Genomic DNA, 21,620 nt, shown 5'->3' on the forward strand with positions numbered 1-21,620 from the left:
CCGCCCTATCTACCTAAGGGGCTTAGAGGACTCTGGGACAGGTCTCACACACGCCTTAGGTCTCACACGAGCGCTCTCTCACAGCAGGCTCGTATGGGCCCTGCCACCGACTCTTCTTTACAGAGCATGGAGTGTGACGGAACACTGGGCGGGGGTCAGACCGCTGAGCCGTGAGGATCACCCTCAGAAGCAATGCTCAGTGCCCACCACAGCAGGCCCTGCACCAGCGGAGCAGAGAGAGCAGTTAAGTCACGTGAGACCACAGGGACTGTGGAAGCCGGTGGGCCATGTCGCTAGAGGAGGCCATGTTACAGGTGATGAGAAACACCACTGAAACCGGGGGGCAGCCTGGCAGACGCTGCCTGAACCAGGTGCTGAGGGTCAACACCACCAGCGAGGGCACGTGGGTATCAGGACGCACTAAGAAGGGCACTCCACTCACAACCCAGTCTAATTATGAGAAAACACTGGATAAACCCAGACCGGGGCACACTGCCCAGGAGCCCTGGACGGGGCTCCCCAAGATGGCAAGGCCACGAGGAACAAGAACACTCCCACCAGGGGAGACGGGGAGACCTGACCAGTGACTGCGAGGGGCTGAATCCGCTCCTTGGAACACAGGTGGAATCCACACACAGTCTGGAGCTGAGTTCATGAAAACAGTCACGTACCAGCGTCGGGTCTTCGCTGTGGCAAATGTGACGTGTGCTGTGAACCACGGGGAAACCGGACGGGGTACCTGTACTGTCTTTACAACTTTTTGATAAATCTAAGTTTTTCCAAAATTAAAACTGTAAAAAAGGGAGAGAGAGAAGCAAAATACGGAAACTAAAACAGAAGTCCATGAGGCTGGGGGGCAGGAGTGGTCTGTTTGGCTCAGCGCTGTACCTCCAGCTTCTAGAACAGTGCCTGGCCCTGGCCGGTTTGGCTCAGCGGTTAGAGCATCGGCCTGTGGTCCAGAGAGACCCAGGTTCGGTTCCCGAAAAGGACACATACCTCAGTTGCAATTTGTCCCCGGCCCTGGTTGGTTGTACGGGTGGCAGCCATCGATGTGTCCCTTTCACATCGATGTTTCTCTCTCTCTCTCTCTCTTCCTCTTTCTCCCTCCTATTCTATCTGAACAAAAAAAAATGAAAAAATGTCCTTGGGTGTAGAACAGAGCCTGGCACACAGTAGGCCCTCAGTAAGTATGTTCAGTGAACAAAGGACTCCACCAGCGCTGCCAGCTCCTGGCCTGCTGATGGGGCTCCAGAGACGAGCCCGCAAAGGGCAGGATGGGCAGCCCCAGCGGCTCCCCACAGGAAGGGCTGCAACCCTTCTGCACACCCCCCGGCAGCTCCGTCGTAAGCTCCTGCCCACAGAGACGCAAACTACACAGGAAACGGTCACCGCTGGCCTCCTCCCAGTGCCCAGAGCCCCCATCAGGGCTTCCATGGCAACGAACTATAAACACAGCTAAGTAGACGGCAGCTGATATTGGGGAGCGGGGGCTATCTGTGGAGTGGCCCCAAGAAAACCAAGGAGATAAGCCTGGGCAGGAGAGTATGGTTAATAACAGGCATCACAGTCGAGCACTGGAGTTTCAGCTGCATCATCCGTGGTTTGTGTGACTTTGGCCAAGTCCCATCCCCTCTCTGTGCCCAGCATCCTCATCACGTACATGGGAATAATACCTGGTTCTTCCCTGACTCAAGGATGGGGGAATCCAACAGAGGCCTTCAGCCTGGCACTTGGTAAGTGGGCACTACTGGTGGAAACTTGTAATCACAGCAGAGCCCTGGGAAGTCACCTGAAGGAGACAAGCTGGGGGCTGAAGTTGTTCGAGGATCTGGAGCAAGTGAGTGTCACTCAAATTGGGCTTTGGCCAAAAAGGAACGTCAGGTCCAGGGGCAGAGCTGACAGTGTCATCCGGTACCACTGGGAGGAGGGGAGCCCCCCGCTGCCTCTGCCCAAACCTGTGGGTGCCTCACGCCGCTGCCTCCAGCTCCAAGTCCTGCCCCCCTGGCCAGCCTTGTGACGCACAGCCTGGTGCCGTCAGCGCGCAGCAGGTTTCGGTCTGGCTCAGGATGGTACGATGGCCAAAACAAATGAAACTGGAAGCGGCTGCCAATCATATTCACATTTCCTGAAGAGGATGCTGTGCAGGGCAGCCAGCCACAGAGCTGGACTGCGACTGCCCCTTCCGGCCACCAATCACCCACCTGGGCCCTGGGGCACCCGGGTGTGCAACTGTCTGACCATCTTCTCTCTCACCAGATTAACGTCTTGTCACCTGGAGTCACCACGTGGGCTCCAGCTCCAGGTCTAACCTGCCCGGGGTCCTCACGTGAGCGTGTCACTGGCCCTGCAAACCCGAGGCCCTGCTCTTACCATGTCCCAGGAGAGGACCCTCTGCTAGGTCTCCCAGGTGAGAAGCACAGGCACGTGCACCCGCAAGGCCAGGAGGAGGCAAACAGTCCCCTTCTCTCAGCACATCTGTCTGGCATCCAGACGAGCCCCCACGTGTGCTCACAGGAACCCGGCAAGGAAAGTATGAATACCCCAATTTGCAGATGGGGAAAACCGAGGCTCACGGAGGCAGTGCCTGGCTGGGGTCCCCCCACTGGTAACCATGGGAGAGGTTCTAATCCAGACAGACTGGCCGGATACACACCATGTGAGGGTCTGTCCCGAGGGTTGCCAGAGGCAGCCCACCACACAGCACTGTCCCCTGAAGATTTGGAGACACTGTCTCCACTCCAGCAATGTCCTCTTGGACCCAGCAAAACATCACAGCAGCTCGAGTGTCGCCAGTGGCCCATGAAGTTCTCAAGGGATGTTTCAGTGAAATTCTGTACATCGGGGGCTGGTGGTGGGGAGAGAAGGCCCAGTGGGGAACCACAAAAATCAACACTGGCAAAGTACCAGCGAGGCGGGACAGCACGTTGGTGAAGCACCCTGGCTCGGGAATCACAGGTTCAAGTCCTAGGCCTGCCTCCCAGGAGGTGTGCTCTGGGCACATCACTTCCCAGCTCCGAGCCCTGCCTCCCTGCTTCAAAACGGAACAAAGAAAACACGCAACAGAGTAAAAAGTTGTTCTATATGAAACCCATATCTCTCAAAAGGGGTTAATATCCAAAATATATATGAAACTCCTTCAACTCCACGGTGCCAAAAAACACACCCTAAGAACAACCACAACAACAAAACCAGTAAAAAACTGGGCAAAGGGTACAAACAGGCATTTCTCCAAAGGAGACATACAAACGGCGACATGTACGTGAAAAGATGCTCAGCGTCACTCTTCGAGGGGAAAGCAAATCAGAACCACAGTGAGATGTCACCTCATACCTGTCAGGACGGCTTCCATCTACTTTTTTTTTTTTTTTTTTTATACTCACCCGAGGACATTTTTCCTTTTTTTTTTTTTTTGTTCAGGTAGAGTGGGAGGGAGAGAGAGGAAGAGAGAGAGAGGAGAGAAACATCGATGTGAAGGGACACATCGAGTGGCTGCCACCCACACGACCAACCAGGGCCGGGGACAAACTGCAACCGAGGTACATGCCCTTAGCAGGAACCGAACCCGGGTCTCTCCGGACCGCAGGCCGACGCTCTAACCGCTGAGCCAAACCGGCCAGGGCTCCCTACATTTTTAAAGGTGGCAAGTGCTGGCGAGGATGTGGGGAAGGGACCCCGCACGCACTGTTGGTGGGACTGTCTACTGGTACAACCACTGTGGAAAACAATATGCACGTTCCTCAAAAATTAAAAATAGGTCTGCCATGTGACCCAGGAATCCCGTGACCGGGTGTTTACCCAGGAGAACTGAAATCAAGACCCTGAACACATATGTGCGCCCCGATGTTCACCACCCAGTATTCACAGTAACGTGGACACAACCCAACAGTAAGTGTGGGTGAACAAATCAAGAAGCTGTGACGAATTCATACAAGGGAATAGTGAGCCTTAAAAAAAATAAATAAATCCTTCCACACTGCACAAGGATAACCCGGAGGACATCAGGCCAAGTGACGGAAGGACAGATGTCACGAGACCGCTTACAGGACATATCTGAAATAGCCACGCTTACAGAAACAGAAAGTGGACCGGCGGGTGCCAGGGGCTGGGGGGAGGTGCCTGGCTGGCTACGAAGTTTCAGTTGTAAGGGACACGTCAGTCTAAGGCCTGTGCCCAAGCTAACAACACTGTGCTGTGCACTGAAAAACTGGTGAAGAGGGTGGTTCTGAGTGTTCTTACTACCATTTAAAGAAAGAACAACTAACAGTGCGACTGTAACGAGACAGCATGCGTGTTCCCTGGGCTGCTGAAACCGACCTGCACCTAGGTTGTGGGGTGGTTACATGACATCGTGTCTTCAATTTCATAAACGAGCACATCCCCAAAAAGGTCCATTTCACTGTGTAGCTTAAAAAAGAAAAGAAATTCCTAACAGTCATATGTATCTCGTGGGGCCAGGGTGCTTTTTCAGGCCAATGACACCCCAGCCCAGTGCTCCATCCACCGCACCCTGCCAGGCAGTCCGAAGACCGGCCTCCTTCCCTCCCCTCCTCCAGAGTCAAGCCCTAGGCCAAATGTGCGAGAGAGAAGTGAATGGTCCTGAAGGGGCTGTCACAACAGCAGTCCCCGGTGTTTCAGGGACCTGTGACCACACTTAGGTTCACTAACAGCCCGGCCTCTCATCTCTAATAGGGTCTAAGAGAACATCCAGTTCATTTCAAATGGACGCTGTGCTGCCTGCCAGGTTCAAGAGGGTGGATTACACTCAGGTGTGCACAGGTCCCCAGGGTCCCCGGAGGTGTGACCCAGCATCTCTGAGGGGCTACTTCTCTGCTCTTAAAGCCACAATATCAATGCCCGCTCTGCAGGTCAGGGGCCTTATGAAGCACTCTGCCTAAGCAGATATCCCCTACCTGTGGGCAGTACAGAGAACCAGCCCCGAGTTCTTCCTGCCTCTCCCAAGGGTTGGGCTCTTTAAAAACAACTACACGGCCCTGGCCGGTTTGGCTCAGCGGTTAGAGCATCAGCCTGCGGTCCGGAGAGACCCGGGTTCAGTTCCCGCTAAGGACATGTACCTCGGTTGCAGTTTGTCCCCGGCCCTGGTTGGTTGTGCGAGTGGCAGCCACTCAATGTGTCCCTTTCACGTCGATGTTTCTCTCTCTCTCTCTCTCTGTTCCTCTCTCTCCCTCCCGCTCTACCTGAACAAAAAATGGAAAAATGTCCTCGGGTGAGGATGATTAAAAAACAAAACAAAACAAAACAAAAACCGACTACACAGCCCTGGCCAGTTTGGCTCAGCAGTTGAGCGTCGGCCTGTGGACCAGAGTGTCCCGGGTTCGGTTCCTGCTAGAGGCATGTACCACAAAAAAATAAAAATAAAAACGACTACATAGTAGTTTTGGAAGCTCTGTCCGGTCCTACACTTTTCCTGCATATACAACCAATGTAATTAAGTCAAGAGAACTAAATGTTAAAGTTGACAACAGACAATTAGGCTAATTACCACTTCTTTAAAGGATCAATTAGGGCTGTTTCCCAAACCACATTCTGAGAAATGGTACCCAGCGCTTATGAGCAACAGGGCGCGTTAGAAAATAAGTTTGGCAGAAGCTGGGCTGAACCAAGTGACTCTGGTTCCTTTCATGCAGGACTTCTCAGAGCCTTTAATAAGTCAGCACATGCGGTGAATCTCCAAACGGTGGGGACACAGTATGGAGGAACGCAGACCGGGAGATGCTAAGTCAAGTCAGTCATACAAAGCAGGGCATCCAAGTCGCCTGGGAATCTTGTTAGCAGAGGTTCAGACTCAGGGTGGCACTGAGACCGCACTTGCAATGAGCTCTGGTGATGCTGCAGCTGCTGGTCTGGGGACCACACTTTCAAGAACATGGGTATCAATGGAAAGGTAAGACCCCTTACTGACCCCTTGACTGGTGAGAAAAGTCTGAGAAGGAAACTGTCTCGCCAAAAGTCAGGCAGGAGTGACAGGTGGGACCAGACTGCAATCCTCAGCCTCCCCTCCGCGGACCTGCTCCCCCACCAGCTGCTCTCCCCCATGCCGCTGCTCCGGTGCTCTCGGCCCAGCTTGCTGCCGGTTCTCCGGCTTTAGGGCAATCTTCTCAGCCTTGGTTGTGTACTGAAATCATATGAATGGCTTTAAAAATACGGGTGCCGGGCCCCGCGGTCAGATCCCGACTCTGGGGTCTGGGGTGCAGCCCGAGTCCGGGGACTCCGGGGACTCCGAGAGCTCCGGCGGCTCCTGCACAGCCAGCGTGGAGGCTCGATGAGGCAGTACTGGGTGAACCTCACCCCAAATGCCCTCCTCGCACCCTGCCTGCCTCGCCAATGCCAGAGAAAAACGACCCGCAGCAGCTCCAGAATGAAGCATGAGAGGATTACCAGATGGGGATGGGACCGGGCAGGGCCACGGCTGGCTAACGCCCGTCTCGGGAAACTCTGGCAGCCCCGCCGGGAATCCAGACCACCAGGGACAGCCCGTCTCAGTCTGTCCAGATGAGCAGGTGAACACCGGCTCTCCCTCTAAGGCCCCCGTGGCCAGAGGGGCAGCCTGGACCACTCCGAGTGAGGTACCCTAAACTGGTGTGAGGCCGCAGTGGTGGCGGTGGGGGAGGGGAGGCAGTTCTTGAAAGACAATTTCAGAATGGGGTGTCAGACCACAGGAGGCTGGTGTGTGTGTGGGGGGGTTGATGGCTTTAAGCTTCTTCATGAGCACTGTTAGGAAAGCATTAGTGACAAGAAAGTCAATGGGATCCAATTAGAGGTTTCGGTCTCTGAACTTGGTGAGTGGAAAAGCTTTAGAGACGAGCCTACGGGTCACCAGTGGGGCTCTGGAGCCAGGCGGCAGCCCTCCAACCCCAGCGCCTTCCGCCCACCCACCGGTTCCCTACCTCTGCACCTCAACAGGCTCATCTGTGAAGTGGGAACGACAGTGTCTGCCTAACAGGGTTGTTGGGGAGTAAATGAGTGGATATATGTAAGATCCTTACAACAGGGTCAGCCCTAGCCAAGTCTCAATAAACTTGAATTGCTGGCTTGATTTTTGCCTAATTTTTCCTCTGGTCTAATCTTCATTAGACTAGATTTTTTTTTAAATCTTCACCCAAGGATACTTTTCTGTTTATCGTCAGGTAGAGGTCGAGGGAGGGAGAGGAAAGGAGAGAGAAACAGGGAGAGAGGGAGAGAGAGAGAGAGAGAGAGAGAGAGAGAGAAACATCAACGTGATAGAGACACATCAACTGACCGCCTCCCGCACAAGCTGACCAGGGCTGGGGATGAACCACAACCAAGGTAGGTGCCCCTGACCAGAATCGAACCCATAACTCATTGGTCCATGGGCCGATGCTCTAACTGCTGAGCCAAACCGGCCAGGGCTAGGTTAGGTTTTTAAATCTATTTTAAAACTTGTCAAGTCTGCATTCCGGTCAGCTTCCCCAAGTTCTTTCTGGAATGAGACACGGCAGACATACAGGCACTCGTGAAAGCTACATTCTGCTGAGTGTTAACATTGCGCTCAGAGCCCCCATGGTGGCTGGCGCTTAGCTTGGTGTAGGGAGTGAGGGGGGCAACAAGGGTCTGCAGGGGGCCCTTGGGCGAGGCCGCATGGGGAACTAAGGAATTCACACATGATCCTCAGAGCAATGGACCCCGCTTGAAAGCTGAAACCAGGAAATGAGAAAACCCAGGTCAGTTTTGGAAAACTCATTCAGGCTTCCTCCAGGGCTGGAGGGCTGGGGTCTCCTGGAGGGGAGGCCACTTGGAAGGCCCGAGTGTGAGGCTCCTCAGCAGTACTGTACTGTGGGTGAGAGTCTCACAGGGCCCCATGCTCAAAAGGGCCGCTGCTTACTTACGCCTCTGCTGACAGTCCTTGGATTCTTACTGCTTTTCCAACAAGGGCTTCTGCATTTTATTTTGCCCTCGGCCCCACAAATTATGTAGCTGGCCCTACCTTGCAGGGACATCTTACTTGCCCCTAACCTGCCCTTCCTGGTGAGTCTGTGAAGGTTATGATCCCCTTTAAAATGAAGAAACTGAGTGCCCTGGCCGGTTTGGCTCAGTGGTTGGAACGTCAGCCCTCGGACCAAAGGGTCACAGGTTCAATTCCTTTTCAAGGCACATGCCTGGGTTGCAGGTTCCATCCCTGGTCCCAATCGGGGTCGTGCAGGAGGCAAATGATGCACATTGATGTTTCTTTCTCCCCCCTCTCCCTCCTTTCCACTTTACCTAAAAAGCAACAGAAAAATATCCTCAGAGGATTAACAACAAAAAGAAGAAACTTAGGCTAAAGAAGGTAAGTCAACGGTCATAGGACACAGCTGGTCAGTGTTGAGTAGCAGCACGACTCGGGGGCCCCCACTGTCGGGGAGCAGGCCACCTCTCCTTCCCTAAAAGCAGTGCTCAGGCTCCCCTGGGCCTGGCTGCAGGGACTGCCCCCATCACCTACCCCAGGCGGAGCAGGAAGCAGGAGGTGGTACTCACCCCCTGCCAGCAGGAACTGGGCCCTATCTGGGCCAACGCCCCCGGATCTGGGTCACAAGCCCAGTTCCACACCTGCAGTGCTCCTCATTTAATGAAACAATGCCACAGGAGCAAAGCAAACACAGCGATCTTTAAAGCCCAGGATCCTTTTTCTGCACTCTGCCTCTTCCTGCACCCCAAAAATGCAGAGCAAAGTCAAGGCAAGACGTGGGGGGACCACCAACCGCTGAAACCCGCCAGCGAAGGGAGTCGGCTACCAAATCGCACCACGCCTTTGGCTTCGATCAGGGGCACTCCCGAGGGCCAGTCTGGCCCCGCACTGTTCTAGGAGTCAGCAATGAATGAAACAGAGAAAAATCTCAGCCCTAGGGAGCTCGTGTTTTCATGGGAGGGAGAAGGCGAATAAACACAATCAAGTGAATTATACAGTGTTAGGAATACAGGTGCTTCAACGAAATAACACGAATAATGAAAATAGTGGCCAAAATGTATTGGGAACACATCATCTCATTTAATCTTCTCAACTGCTCTCATCCCCATTTCTCAGACAGGAAAACACAGGTGGGGGTTGCACAGGGTCCCACAGATAGGAAGGAAACAAGGAGTATTGGTAAGAAAGGGCAAAATCCTCCTGATTTTTTTTGAAGGAGAACAAACCCGGCAGGAAGTCTGGTTTTCTCCCAGGCCTTGAAGTGGGGGAGGGGACCCAATCAGACTATGCCCCTCTCCACTCATGGTTCTTAAGAGATGTGACAGGGTTGTGGGACCCTCCAAACCCTTCCTTTCCTCCCAGAGCTAAGGCTTTGGAGCTAACAGTCCCGAGTTCAAATCCTAGCTCCGCCAGCTCACCCCGGTCCTGGGCAAACGGTCTCCCCTTCCCTTGATGTCAAATGAGATTAAAAGTCCCTCTCACAGATGTCAAAACCACACCCCACAGTGCCTGTACAGTGGCGAATGCCCCACGCACACCCCCACTCCTGGGTGAATGCCCTGTGCCCGCCTCCCTCGGCTCCAGTGCTGAGGACAGGGCCACGGCCCCAGCTCCACCCACAGCACCATGCGCAGGGGGCATGTGGCAGAGGGCAGAGCAGGGTAAACACTGGATGAATCAACACAGAAGAGGAGGCAGTTGTCTGGGATGGTGAAACCTTCCTCAGAACCTGAGCCCTGGAGTTAACAGATCTTAAAAACTGCAGGTTACGGAACACAAAAGGCACATCCTCCAAGGTGGGATTGTAAAGTGTCAAATCCACTTTCCCTGTTAGGTGGTGAGCCCACGTCCTCAAGGAACTGATTGAACTGCTGCATTAAGCAGGGACGCCCATGGTCCTGAACAGTCCAAACCTCCCTCTCAAGGGGTACCCGGTCAGGAGCTGTGCATGACCTGGGACCCTGGCCCACCCTTCAATCTAACACCTGGGAGTGAGGTCCGGGGCAAGACCCTCAGCCCTAAAACCTCAACTTTCTCATCTTAAAATGGGGGAATTAGGCAGAGTGCAAGGATTAAATGACCGAAAGCAGTGGTTCCCCCAAGGTCAAAAATCACTGACACATGGGGATGGAGGAAGGGCAGGAATTATCAGCCTGGGGAAGGGGAGGCTTTGTGGAGCCAGGAATCCATGTGCCAACCACAGCTCTTACGTCAGTATGAGGACTCCCCTGTATTCCATCAGAGGGACTTTCCTTGCTTGAAACCACCCTGTGTCTGCAAGAGTTTGTCTGAGACCCTGGTGCCAGCCTCAGGGCTGCATGGAAGGGCCAGGAAGCTGCCTGATGCTTGCAAGATGGCATCGGAGCCCAGGACAGGCTGGAGTACCACATCAGCCAGCTCAAAGGGGTCCAAGGCCAACCACCTCTCCAGGCCTAACCCCCACCATGCCCACCTGCCATGAGGTCACTGCCAGGCTTTTCTTCCAGAGAGGGCTGTCACTTTACCCTGACTTCATTCACACCTGGAGGGAGGGACGGAGCAGTCCGGGAGGGAGAGTTACCTCCTGTGAGGTGGGCACCAGAATCCCTGATTTGGGGACAAGGAAATGGTCTCGTGGAGAAGCTTCTCATCCACTAACTCCCACTTTTGGGCTCTACACACAGGCTCTGCACTAAGAGCTTCCCACGCACTCAATCCTCACAGGTGGGACTTTATGTTTAGTCCCCAACCTGCAGGTGGTGGCATGGAGATGCTGAGAGGGCTCAGACACTTGCAGCGAAGGGGTGGTCTGCACCCAGACACTGCTCCCTGACTTCTAGAACAGAGTCAGCTGCTCCGTGGAGGGGGCAGAGCCAGGATTCTAATTCAGCTCCTGCCCACAATGAAGCTCTGTTTTCCTGGTCAGATACCCATGGTGTGGCTGCCTCAGGCCAGGGCATCCCCTGGGGCTCCATGTCCCAAGGGGAAGTCTGGTGCAGACCTCCTTCCCAGGCAGGCTCTCAGAAGGTCTAGAACAGTGCAACGTGGACCATGAGGTGGCTGGACCCACAAAGGAGCCATTGTGAATGGAGAAAGCCAAGGCCAGGCGCTCTGGGCCTCTGCACAGCACTGCCCCAGGCTCCATGGCCTCTTCCGCTCCCCATGGCTCCCCAGTACCCATAGCACAGGACCCAGCGTGGCTGGGGGACAGGCCTCCTGCTCTGCCCAGCCAGGGCGGCCCGAGCCTATGGTAACCTAAACCGCTCCAGATGCCCGGCTGGCGGGATGGGCTGCAGACCTGTGGATCCCTGGGGGGCTCTTTCAAGGTGCCCAGGACGTACCTGTCAGCTGGGGTGGGATCCACAAAAGGTGGCTCATAGAGGGAAGGAAGGGGGAAGGCTTGTGTGCTCCCATCTGGAGGAGGGGAAATCTGTGTCCCAGAATGGGGGGAGGGCGTGCGGGTCTGTGAAGTGTTAGGACGGGCTAGGGAGCAGGCAGGCTGGGGAGGGGGCTTCACGGAGCGACGGGGTGGAGTGGCCCGAGTGGGTGGCTTTGCCCGGAGGGGTGCGAGGCTGCACGAGGGGGCCCTCCTCGGCTCCGGCTGCTTTGTGTGCGGCCGGCGGCCCGGGGTCCCCGAAGGCCTGCCGAGGCATGCACGGGGCGGGGGGCCAGTTTTGCGTGCCAGGCAGGAGGAATCCGCAGCGTGCCCGGGCACCCCCTGGGCCCGCGGGGGTAGCTTCCCGGTGGCCGGGGGCGCCTCACTCACCTCCTGAAGTCAAAGGGCATCGTGCCGTCGCCGCCGGGGGTGGGAGCGCTGCAGGCCAGGCGGGCCGCGGCGCCGCGTGGGTCCCTGCCGGCTGCCAACGCCTCCTCCGGCCGCCCCGCCCCCGCCGGCCGCCCCCCGCCGACACTCGCCGCTCGCCTCCCGCCGCCGGGAAGTGACGCTCCGCGCAGCCCATTGGGCGCCGCCGGTCCGGACGCCCCTTCCGCCGCCCAGTTAAAGGGGCCTGCGGGCCGGGAGGGGGAGGGGCGGGCCTTGGGGGGGGCTCTCGGAGAGGAAGGGAGCCCCCAAGGACGCATGCGTCCTTTCCACTCCCCGCACCGTGTCTTCCTTCACTCTCCCCCTCCCTCTGTGTGGCCTCGGGTAAATGCCTCTGCCTCTCTGAGCCTCTGCTTATTGCATTTGCAAACCAGATTCCTTGGGCTGTGACGATTAAGTGGAATGGACCAGATTTGGGGCGTGCACAGCGTCAACTGTGAGAGGGAAATCAGGCAAGCCTAGATTTGTAAGTGCACATTTTCACCAAAAGGCATTCCCTGCTGTGCCTCCCGAGCCTCGCCCCTTTCCAGAGTCTGCACTAAGAGGATGTTGAGCTGCAGGGCTTTTCCCTGGGGATCAACTGAGGACGTTGGAGGCCGGGCTTCGTGCAGGGCCTGGCACCTAAGGGCCCAGTGACCTGAAGCTGCCGTGGCTGGCCTGGTCGCTGTCTGTTTTCCTTACTCCGGTATTCAGCACATGCAGGTTGTCTCAGACCAGGTGGCCTGGTCTGTGACTTAGCCCAGGGCAGACCTTTCTGAGCCTCGGTTTCCTTCTGTGAAATTCACAGGTCATCAGCATCTCCCTGGACTAAAGGAGATGCTGATTGAGGTAACACAAGGACCGGGTAGAGGAAACTCATTTGGAACTTCCCCAGTTCTGTCGTTGGCCCCACCGCCAAGGCCGTGGTGACTTGGGCTTGAAAAATCCCAGGGGAGGAAGGTGGAGGAGGCTCCTGCTCTAAAAGCAGGGCTGCAGGCGGTTTCTTTGTCTATAAATAGAGGGAAATGACGGTACCTGTTCCTCTGGGAGGACCCAGAATGCACAGTTTCAGCACGGGGGCGGGAGGTGGGGGTGGGGCTGTCGTAGGGGAGGACATGAACCAAACTTCCCCCTGGAGCATACACATGGCCTGATCAGTTGACTCTCCTACCCTCTGACCTCTGCTATCCTCTTTTGTTTCATTCATTCATTCAGCAATGGGCCTGGTATTCTTGGGAGAGAGGAAGAACTCTCAGCCTGAACCGGAAACCTGAGATCAGCAGGAAAGGTGAAGGGTCCTTGAGTAGCCACTGGGCCCAAAGGACTGTTTGCTGGCACATCGCAGGAGGGAGTCATGCAGTGGCGGGCATTTGACCACAAGTCTCCCTCCTCAAAATGTTGTCCACAGTCTGCGGGTGGTCCACAGGCCAGCTGCTGGGGCATCATGGGGCAGACTCTTGGCCCCAGCTCAGACCTATTGAATCAAGTGTGCATTTCACATCATCTCCAAGAGACTCATTGGCACATTTAAGTTTGAGAGGCACTGTGATAAAGGACCTGGCTCCTGGAGGTAGGAGTTGTGGGGAGAGCTTTTGCATTTCCTATTCCTTTTGCCTGGAGCGCATTCCTCTCTCTTCTGCCCCGATGTATGGGCAGAGAATGCAAGTCTCCCAATAGCTGTTCTCCCTTTCTTCATAACTGAACTGTGAACAGAACCCAGACTGGAGCCAAACTGCATGGGTTCGTGGTCCAGCTTATCCACTAACTTATTTGGCCTCTTGCCCTCAGTCTTCTCATCTGGAAAATGGGGGCAGTACCAGTACCTTTGTCATAGATCTGTTGTGAGAATGAAATGTGTTGATGTATGTCAAGGTCCGTGCCTGGCACAGTGCAAATGAAAGATACTCTTGACTATAGTTGCTATTTTTGTATGATGATGGCGCTCCCAGTTTTTGGCTGAGCAAATGGGTGCTCAAGGTGAAAGTTTCATTTCCCAGCTTCCCTTGCAGCTAGATGTGCCCATGTGACCAAGTTCTGGCCATTGATATGTAAGGGGAAGTGGCTGTGGCAGCTTCTGGGATAGTTGCTGTATATTACCCTCTGTGTTTCTTTCTCCATCTGGATGCTCAAAATGTGGATGCCACCATCCTGGACCATGTGGTGAAGGCCACATAGTGCAGAGCGACAAGATAGAGGAGCCTGGGTCCCTGTAACTGAGTGACACAGTACCTGCCTTCAAACACCTACCTAGACATCTAGGCAAGAGAGAAATAAACACCTATCTTGTACCCTGGCCAGTTTGGCCCAGCTGTTAGCACATTGGCCCATGGACCAAAGGGTCTTGGGTTCGATTCCCAGTCAAGGGCTTGTACCTGGGTTGCAGGTTCAATACCCAGCCCTAGTTGGGGTCATGCAGGAGGCATCCAATTGATGTGTGTCTCTCACATTGATGTTTCTCTCCCTCTCAGTCTCTCTCTCTCTCTTTCACCCCCTCTCTTCCACTCTATCCAAGAATCAATGGAAAAATATCCTTGGGTGAGGATTAACCAAAAACAAACAAACAAACAAACAAACAAAAAAACACCTACCTTGTTTGAGCTACAGTTATTTTGGATTTTCACACACTTACACCTGAACCAGGTGCTAGAACACCTGCTCATCCTTGGCTCAGATGCTACATGCGGCATAGGCCAGGTGCCCCATTATTATGCTCACATGGCACCCTGCGGTTTTCCTTGGGAGAACCTGTCACAGCCTGTGATTAGATTATTTTAACTGGCTAATGTCTACTTCCCCATCTTGACTGGAAGCTCTCCAGGGAGGATGGGTGTCTATTTGTTCACAGTCGCATCCCAGCGTCCAAGCAGAGCCTGCAGGTGGAGGGGGTGTAATCACTACGTGTGGAGGTTTCCTGGGGAGGCAGATCTTCCCACAGAACAGAGGGTGGGGAGCCAACACTTCAGAGAGGATCTCTGTGGGGACGGTTGTCTGTGCATAACCAGGCTGCCAGTCCTGATGGCCCATCCACCCAGAAGATGGGGGAGATGGAGCTAAGGAGAAAGTGGGAAAGCTCTGGATCTCTTTGATCAGGAGAGTGACTTAATCACAGCTGAGCTTTGGAATTCCTAACCGTGTCGCACCCTGTGGCAGCCAGCCTCCCGCTGTTCCCATTCCCGCCTGCGATCACCCCAACGAATAGGGCTGAGATGACAGTGTATGACTCCTGAGGGCTGGTCCTGAAGGGCTTTGAGGCTTCTGCTTAAACTCCCCCGACTCCCCTGTTGTGGAGGAAGCCAGCTCCTGTGTCCCAAAGATCTTCAGGCACCGTTAGAGAGGGGTCCGTGTGGCAAAGGACAGCCCCAGCTAAGCTGCGCCTGAATTCCTGACCCTCGGAAACGATGGGAGGTAACAAATGTCGATTTTAAGCCACTAAAGGGTGGGTGCTCAGTTCCACGGTGGTATAGTTCATCCAGCCTCGACCTCCCAGCTAGTGGAGTGGAAGCCACTTCGGCCAGACAGCACTCCAGCTGGGTGACCTGGACACGCTGCTCAACTAGCTGGGCGTCTGAGTCCGAAAGGAAGGAAGGACAGTACTACCTCACCTGGGGCAGGTAGCCTCTAAAATCACCACCGCAACGAGTCCACCTCTTGGTCTGCATACCCTGTGTAATCCCCGTCCTTAGACTTACTCACTCACTTCTAATGAACAGAAGATGGCAGAAGTGATGGCCTGTCGAACCGAAGACTACGTAAGAAACGACTGTGGATTCTGTCTGGGGACGCTTCCTCCATCTCTCGGATCAATCGCCCCGGCAAGCCAGCAGCCCTGTTGCGAGGCAGCGCTCCAGAGAGGCCCACGGGAGCCAGCTTGCAAGTGCATCTTCTGGGGCCTGACCACAACCATATGAATGAGCCGCAAATGGTCCATCAGCCCAGCTCAGCCTTGAGGGACTGCACCTGCAGCCTCGTGAGAAACTGACCCAGAGGCACCCCGCTGAGCTGCATCTAGACACTCACAGTCTTCTACTGTGAGATAACACATGTTTTAAGCCCCTAGATTTAGGGTAATTTGTTACACAGCAACAGAAACAAATACATGGTCCTAATAGCTTGCTGTGAAGATGAGGTCACATGTACAGTGCCCAACACATAGTAGGTGCTAATCAAATGCTTGCTGAATGAATCAATCAATAAACCACTGAATGTTCTATTGTGTAGAATGTTCCCTGATGCAAAGGCTCACTCCCTTTCACCCCCTCCTGCAAACACGTCACTGAGAGTTGTTTTGAGCAGGGAAATGGCCGGGTCAGATTTGTTTTTCTGTAATAGGAAACTGGTTTGTGTTCCATGGGTGTGGCTGGCTCCACTGTGGTCTGGATGAAGAGAGATTAAGAAATAATAATTCTTTGTCAGCTCAGAGAGGTCCTGAGGGTAACTTGAGCCTTGCAGAAGGTAGGCCTCTGACCAAACAAGTCTCCTTTTCAGTTCTACGAAAGTCTCATGACCAACCAGAAGACATTCATTCATCTATTCATTTAGTTACTCACTGAACACCTCTTTATGACAGGTCCTCTGGGTGTAGAAATGAACATGACACATTCCTGTTCCCAAGAAGGAGGAAGGGAGTAAGCAAAAGTGGGATGCCATTAAAAACCAGGGTCGGTACCTGGCCGGTGTGGCTCAGTGGTTGAGCGTCGACCCATGCACCAAGAGGTCACTGGTTCGATTTCCAGTCAGGACACATGCCCAGGTTGTGGGCCAGATCGCCAGTGGGGGGCATGCAGGAGGCAGCTGATCCATGTTCTTTCTCATCGATGTTTCTGTCTCTCTCCTTCCCTTCTGCTCTCTCTAAAATCAACAAAGAAAAAGAAAAAAAAACACACACAACCAGGGTCAGGGCACCAATTCATTGTGCACATGTAGTTTTGTGTGGTAAGTGCATGGGCGAGGGCAGCACCAGAGGTTCTGGAAGGCCGGGAGGCGGTCCCTCATTCTACCCATGGGATAAGTCAGTCTAACTCAGTTGAAGGTGACAGAAATCACCTCACATCGACACACTGTCTCAGAGCTCCAGGCTGGTCACTTCTTGCTCAGCAATGCTAGCAGATGAGACCACCTGTTTCCTGATACCTCCAGCAAAGGCCCCTAGGGTGACCCTCGGGCTGAGATCGCAGCCCTGAACTGTAGCCTCCAGGAGAATGGGACCTGCTGATTGGCCGGGCCTAGGCCAAACACCAGCCCTAGTGCCCGGAGTGGAATCAGCCTCATTCCACACACATGGATTCAGATAGGAGGGGGTGAATGATTTCCTAAAAAAAAAAAAAAAAAAAAAGCAATGTTAAAGATGGAGAAGATGTTGGGAGGTTAAATCATCAGGTATCTTCTACATGGAGTCAAGGAAGGCTTCCGGGAAGAGGAAGAATGTGAGCGAAGACCTGAAGAACAAGTAGGTATTAGCGGGAGAAAGACAGGGTGGGTGCAGGAGTTATCAATTGCTGCATAAGAAACTATCCTAAACTTGCCCTGGCCGGTTTGGCTCAGTGGTTAGAGCATCGGCCTGCGTTCTGGAGAGACCCGGGTTCAGTTCCCGCTAAGGGCGCGTACCTCTGTTGCAGTTTGTCCCCGGCCCTGGTTGGGTAGTGTGGGTGGCAACCGCTCAATGTGTCCCTTTCACGTCGATGTTTCTCTCTCTCTATCCCTCCCACTCTATCTGAACAAAATATCAGAGGATGTCCTCAGGTGAGGATTTAAAAAAAAAAAAAAAAGAAATTATCCTAAACTTAAAACCCATAAAAACTCAAAAGGACAGGTTTTGGAGAGCTTCTGGGTCAGTGAACATGTGGAGATGGGTTTCAATCCTGGCTCCTCCATTCTCCTGGCTGTGTGACCCTCGGCACGTTACTGAACCACTCTGTGCCTTGTTTTGCTCATTGCTAAACTGGGATTAGTAACGTCTATATCATATTAAATGACTTGATGTAAGTCCAGAGCTTAACATGGAATTGGGCAAATAGTATATGCTCAATTAAATGGCAGTTTGTCCACACCATCCTACTCTGGGGAGAACTCTAGGGGAAGTTAATGCAAAGGCAGCAACATTTGGTCCTCACAGGAAGGAGGCCTTTGTCTCACATAGTGGACGTCTGCTCTGCTTAGGTATGGCGCTTTATCCACACTCCCTAAGAGCTGTGCTTTGGAGGCCTCTTGCCCCGACAGTGCTGACATCTGCCCCCAGCAGTCAGGGGCTCATCTCTCTGTTTCCAGTCTGGAGCCCTGAGGCCTGAGGGAGGAAGGAGAGTGGGCGCTCCCTGAGGAGTTGAGTGTCTGCCAGAAGACTAGAGGGGTGACCTTGGGGTCAAGGGTCCAACAAAGACCTTTAACCCACTTCTGAGAGACCCACTAACCCTGTCAGAGAAGGTCGTCTATGGATATTTATTGAGTGACTATGATGGGCCAGAAATAACTCAGACCTTGGACTGGGGTGGGAATTAGGGCAGATTAAGAAATGGGCCTGGAGAGACCCCGAATCTCGGTGTGTCAGCGATCACCCACTCTCTGCCAGGGGCTCTTGTCAGGCTCTTTTCAAAGTAGTTTTGGAATACACAAGTCTAGGAATACACAAGTCTAGGAACACATTTTCTGTGTGAAAAAATGAAAACTACAGGTTAGCCTAAACTCCCCTCATCTCAAGCTCAATCTCGGTTTCCTTCCACTGCTCTGGAAGTAATTCCCATTTTCAAATTGGTGTGAATCATTCCAACTTTTTTGTCTGCATTTTTCATGTGTATATGTTTTGTTTTTATTTGTCTTTTAAGATGAAGAGGATCATACATATTATTCTAGCGCTTACTTTTGGATTGTTGTGGTGCGACAGTCAAAGAAAGACCACTAGAGAATTGAAGTCCAATAAGGGCAGTTTATTAGTCGGCCAGCGTCTGATTTCCGAACACCTCTGTGACAGAGTCTTCGGAGATCAGCCCCAATATGCTTTATTAGGTGCCTTTTATACCTTACAGCAAAAGTTTAATGATATAAGAAAATAAGATCTTCTTTAATGCCCAGGGCTACAACAATGCTGTATAGAATTAATTTGCCTTGTGGGTAACAGGAACACCCAAGAATACCCAGGCACACCCAGGCACGCCCAGGCACACCCAGGCATTTCAAGGTACATTGGATCACACTTAGCCCTGAGCTACACAAACACAATGTAAACCTAATTCCTTGAGATTATGGGAGAGGTCGAGTCTCTGACTCAAGACCTCCAGGCTCTGTGGACTCTGTCAGACACATAGCCGGCTCCCAACAATTTCTTGGTTCAGGGGGTCTTTACAAAACAGGTTCAGCTAGAGTGCACACAGTGGCTTTCCCAATCATCAATTATGGAGCTATAAACAAGTCAGCACAATAATTTATCAGTCATCAATTATGGGGTTATGAACATGTCAGCACAGGATGAGTAATGTCTCAGAGATTTCTCTTTAGACGAGTACAGATTTATGCAGGGGTTACGTGTGGCCCCACCACAGAGGAACGAACAGAGGCCCAGTGACTGGCCACAGCTGGTCTGGAGCAGGGATCCTGTGCTAATGGCATCGGGTCCAAATCTTTCAATCCCATAAGAAAAATATTCTAGACAGAGCTCCTTGTAATGTTTCCAGCCTCCCCTGGCCAGGCTCTGCCTCGTAGTCGAAGCTCCATCCAGTGTGTGTTTTCTAAGTGATGAACTCCATTCTGACACCCACCCAGAGACAGTGTCAGATCCCACAGGTTAAGGGACTCAGCGCTACAAAACTGCCCCTCCTCCACTTTTGATGCTGATCTCAAGTCCAGGTCGTCTTTTTCAAATCTTCACCGGAGGACATTTTTTTCCCCATTTATCTTCAGATAGAGTGGGAGTGAGGGAGACAGAGAGAGAAACATCGATGTGAGAGAGACACATCCACTGGTTGCCTCCCACATGACCCCAGCCAGGGCCGGGGCCCAACCACAACCAAGGTACGTGCCCTTGACTGAAATCGAACCCGCAACTCATTGGTCCTCAGGCCAATGCTGCAAGTGCTGAGCCAAACTGTCCAGGGCTCAAATCCATGTTGTCATCTGTACTTCTGACATCTGTGAAGGGTTCTAAATGGGAAATTCCTGGGACCCCATTCTAGAGTTCAGTTAATTTGCTACAGCTGCTCAGAACTCGGAGAGACACTTCCTTACGTTTATAATTTATAAAGGATGAAAAACCAGATGAAGAAGTACGTGGGACAGGCGTGGGGAAAGGGCACAGAGCCCCTGTGGCCTCTGTGAGTAGCGGTTATACTCAAATCCCACGTGTTCACCAACCCGAAGCTCTCCAGACTCTGGCCTTTGGGTTCCTATGGAGGTTTCATTACATTGGCCTGATTGATTCAATCACTAGCCATTGGTGATCGATTGAAGGCAATCTCCAGCCCCTCTCCACTCCCTGTAGGTGGGGGTAGGCTAAATTCTAACCCTCTCATCCCCGTTGTCCCTTGATTAGTTCCCCTGGCAACCAGCCTCATCCCTAGGGTCTCTCAGAAAGCCATCTCATTAACATAAACTCAGGTGTAATTAAAGACATTGTTCTCATCAGTTAGAAAATTGCAAGGGTGTTAGAAGCTCTGTGCAAGAATTGGGAGGAAGACTGAGTATGTATCTCTTATCTTAAATCACAGGAGGTCTTCCCTTCCTTCCTGCCCACACAGACCTTCCTGCTGGAGGACAACTCCTCATCCTCACTCTTCACCTAGTTTCCTGCAACTCATCCCTTAGGACGACGTGTGGGCCATCCCCTTGTGTGTTCCTCCCTGTCGCCCTCAGACTGGGTTAGATGTCCCTCCTCTGCAGCCCACGGTGTCTGGTATTTATCCTTACCAGAACATGTCTCAGCCCATTCTAGTCGCCATTATATCCGCCTCCTACTTTTGAGGGTGAGCTCCTCAAGGGAAGGTTGCTCTCTCGCACCCGTGTCTCCAGGCCCCACGCAAACCCCGTACGCCCGTGGTGGGCGCTACCTACGAGTTTGTGGAATACAACAAACGCTTCTTCCAGAGTGGATGACGGAGTTCATCTTGAATGGAGCTTTGCAGTGATGACAGGAGAGACACGAGGCGAACAACATGATAGTACCGGGGCGGGGGGGGGGGGACCCCAGATCTCCTGAGCTGAATGTACCCAAATAGCAATTCAAATGTATGGCGACTGCTACGTCATAATGACTCAAACATCTTCCAGCTCTGCTGTTTCTCTTAGCTCCACCGTGTTCCTCTTTTCCCTCTCTTTCATCTGCTCTTTAAGGCCGATGAAAGGGGATGCATGTCAAGGTTTTCATCGAAATCAATCCCACCAAGGGCTGGCTGAGCTCTGTGGCCTTGTCTCCTTGGTTACGTCTCTTGTCTCCAAAGAGAATCAAAACCCTCAGCCCACTCTTGAAACTGGCAGGGATTTCCGAACAGGAGGGACTCCGGGGCTCGCTTTCGGGAGGGACTGTTCACCTCTTCGAGACAGCAGCTAAAGCTCATTGTCTCCTCTTCAGCATTTTGCCTCAAAATCCCAGGTCATCTTCGGTGGTTACTGGAATGAGGGGAAGCCCAGACGCTTCACCCTCTCCCCTCACTTCCCTTTTCTCTGAACAAATCTCAGGGAAAATCTCTCTTCATTCCTTTTTTTTCCCCTTAATATAATGTAATGCTTCTTTTACTATAAAAGTACAAAAGTGCCCTGGCCGGTTTGGCTCAGCAGTTAGAGTGTCAGCCTGCAGACCAAAGGGTCGAGGGTTTGATTCCTGGTAAAGGTCGTACCTGGGTTGCAGGTTCGATCCCCAGCCCTGGTTGGGGTTGTGCGGGAGCCAGCCAGTCGATGTGTTTCTCTCATATCGATGTTTTTCTCTCTCTCTCTCCCCCC

General features: G+C 53.1%; 1 protein-coding gene across 1 annotated transcript in view; it reads right to left on the reverse strand.

Moving 5' to 3' along the window:
- The window catches only part of ERGIC1 (endoplasmic reticulum-golgi intermediate compartment 1), an 84,748-nt gene extending 72,911 nt beyond the window's left edge, over positions 1–11,837 (reverse strand). Inside the window, exon 1 of the mRNA XM_036241385.1 lies at positions 11,670–11,837. Within this exon, the coding sequence (XP_036097278.1) occupies positions 11,670–11,689 (20 nt within the window). The 5' untranslated portion in view covers positions 11,690–11,837. The remainder of the gene's footprint in view (positions 1–11,669) is intronic.
- Between the last annotated feature and the right edge of the window lie 9,783 nt (positions 11,838–21,620).

Source organism: Molossus molossus, unplaced genomic scaffold, assembly GCF_014108415.1.
Source record: "Molossus molossus isolate mMolMol1 unplaced genomic scaffold, mMolMol1.p scaffold_m16_p_4, whole genome shotgun sequence".
NCBI lineage: Eukaryota > Metazoa > Chordata > Mammalia > Chiroptera > Molossidae > Molossus > Molossus molossus.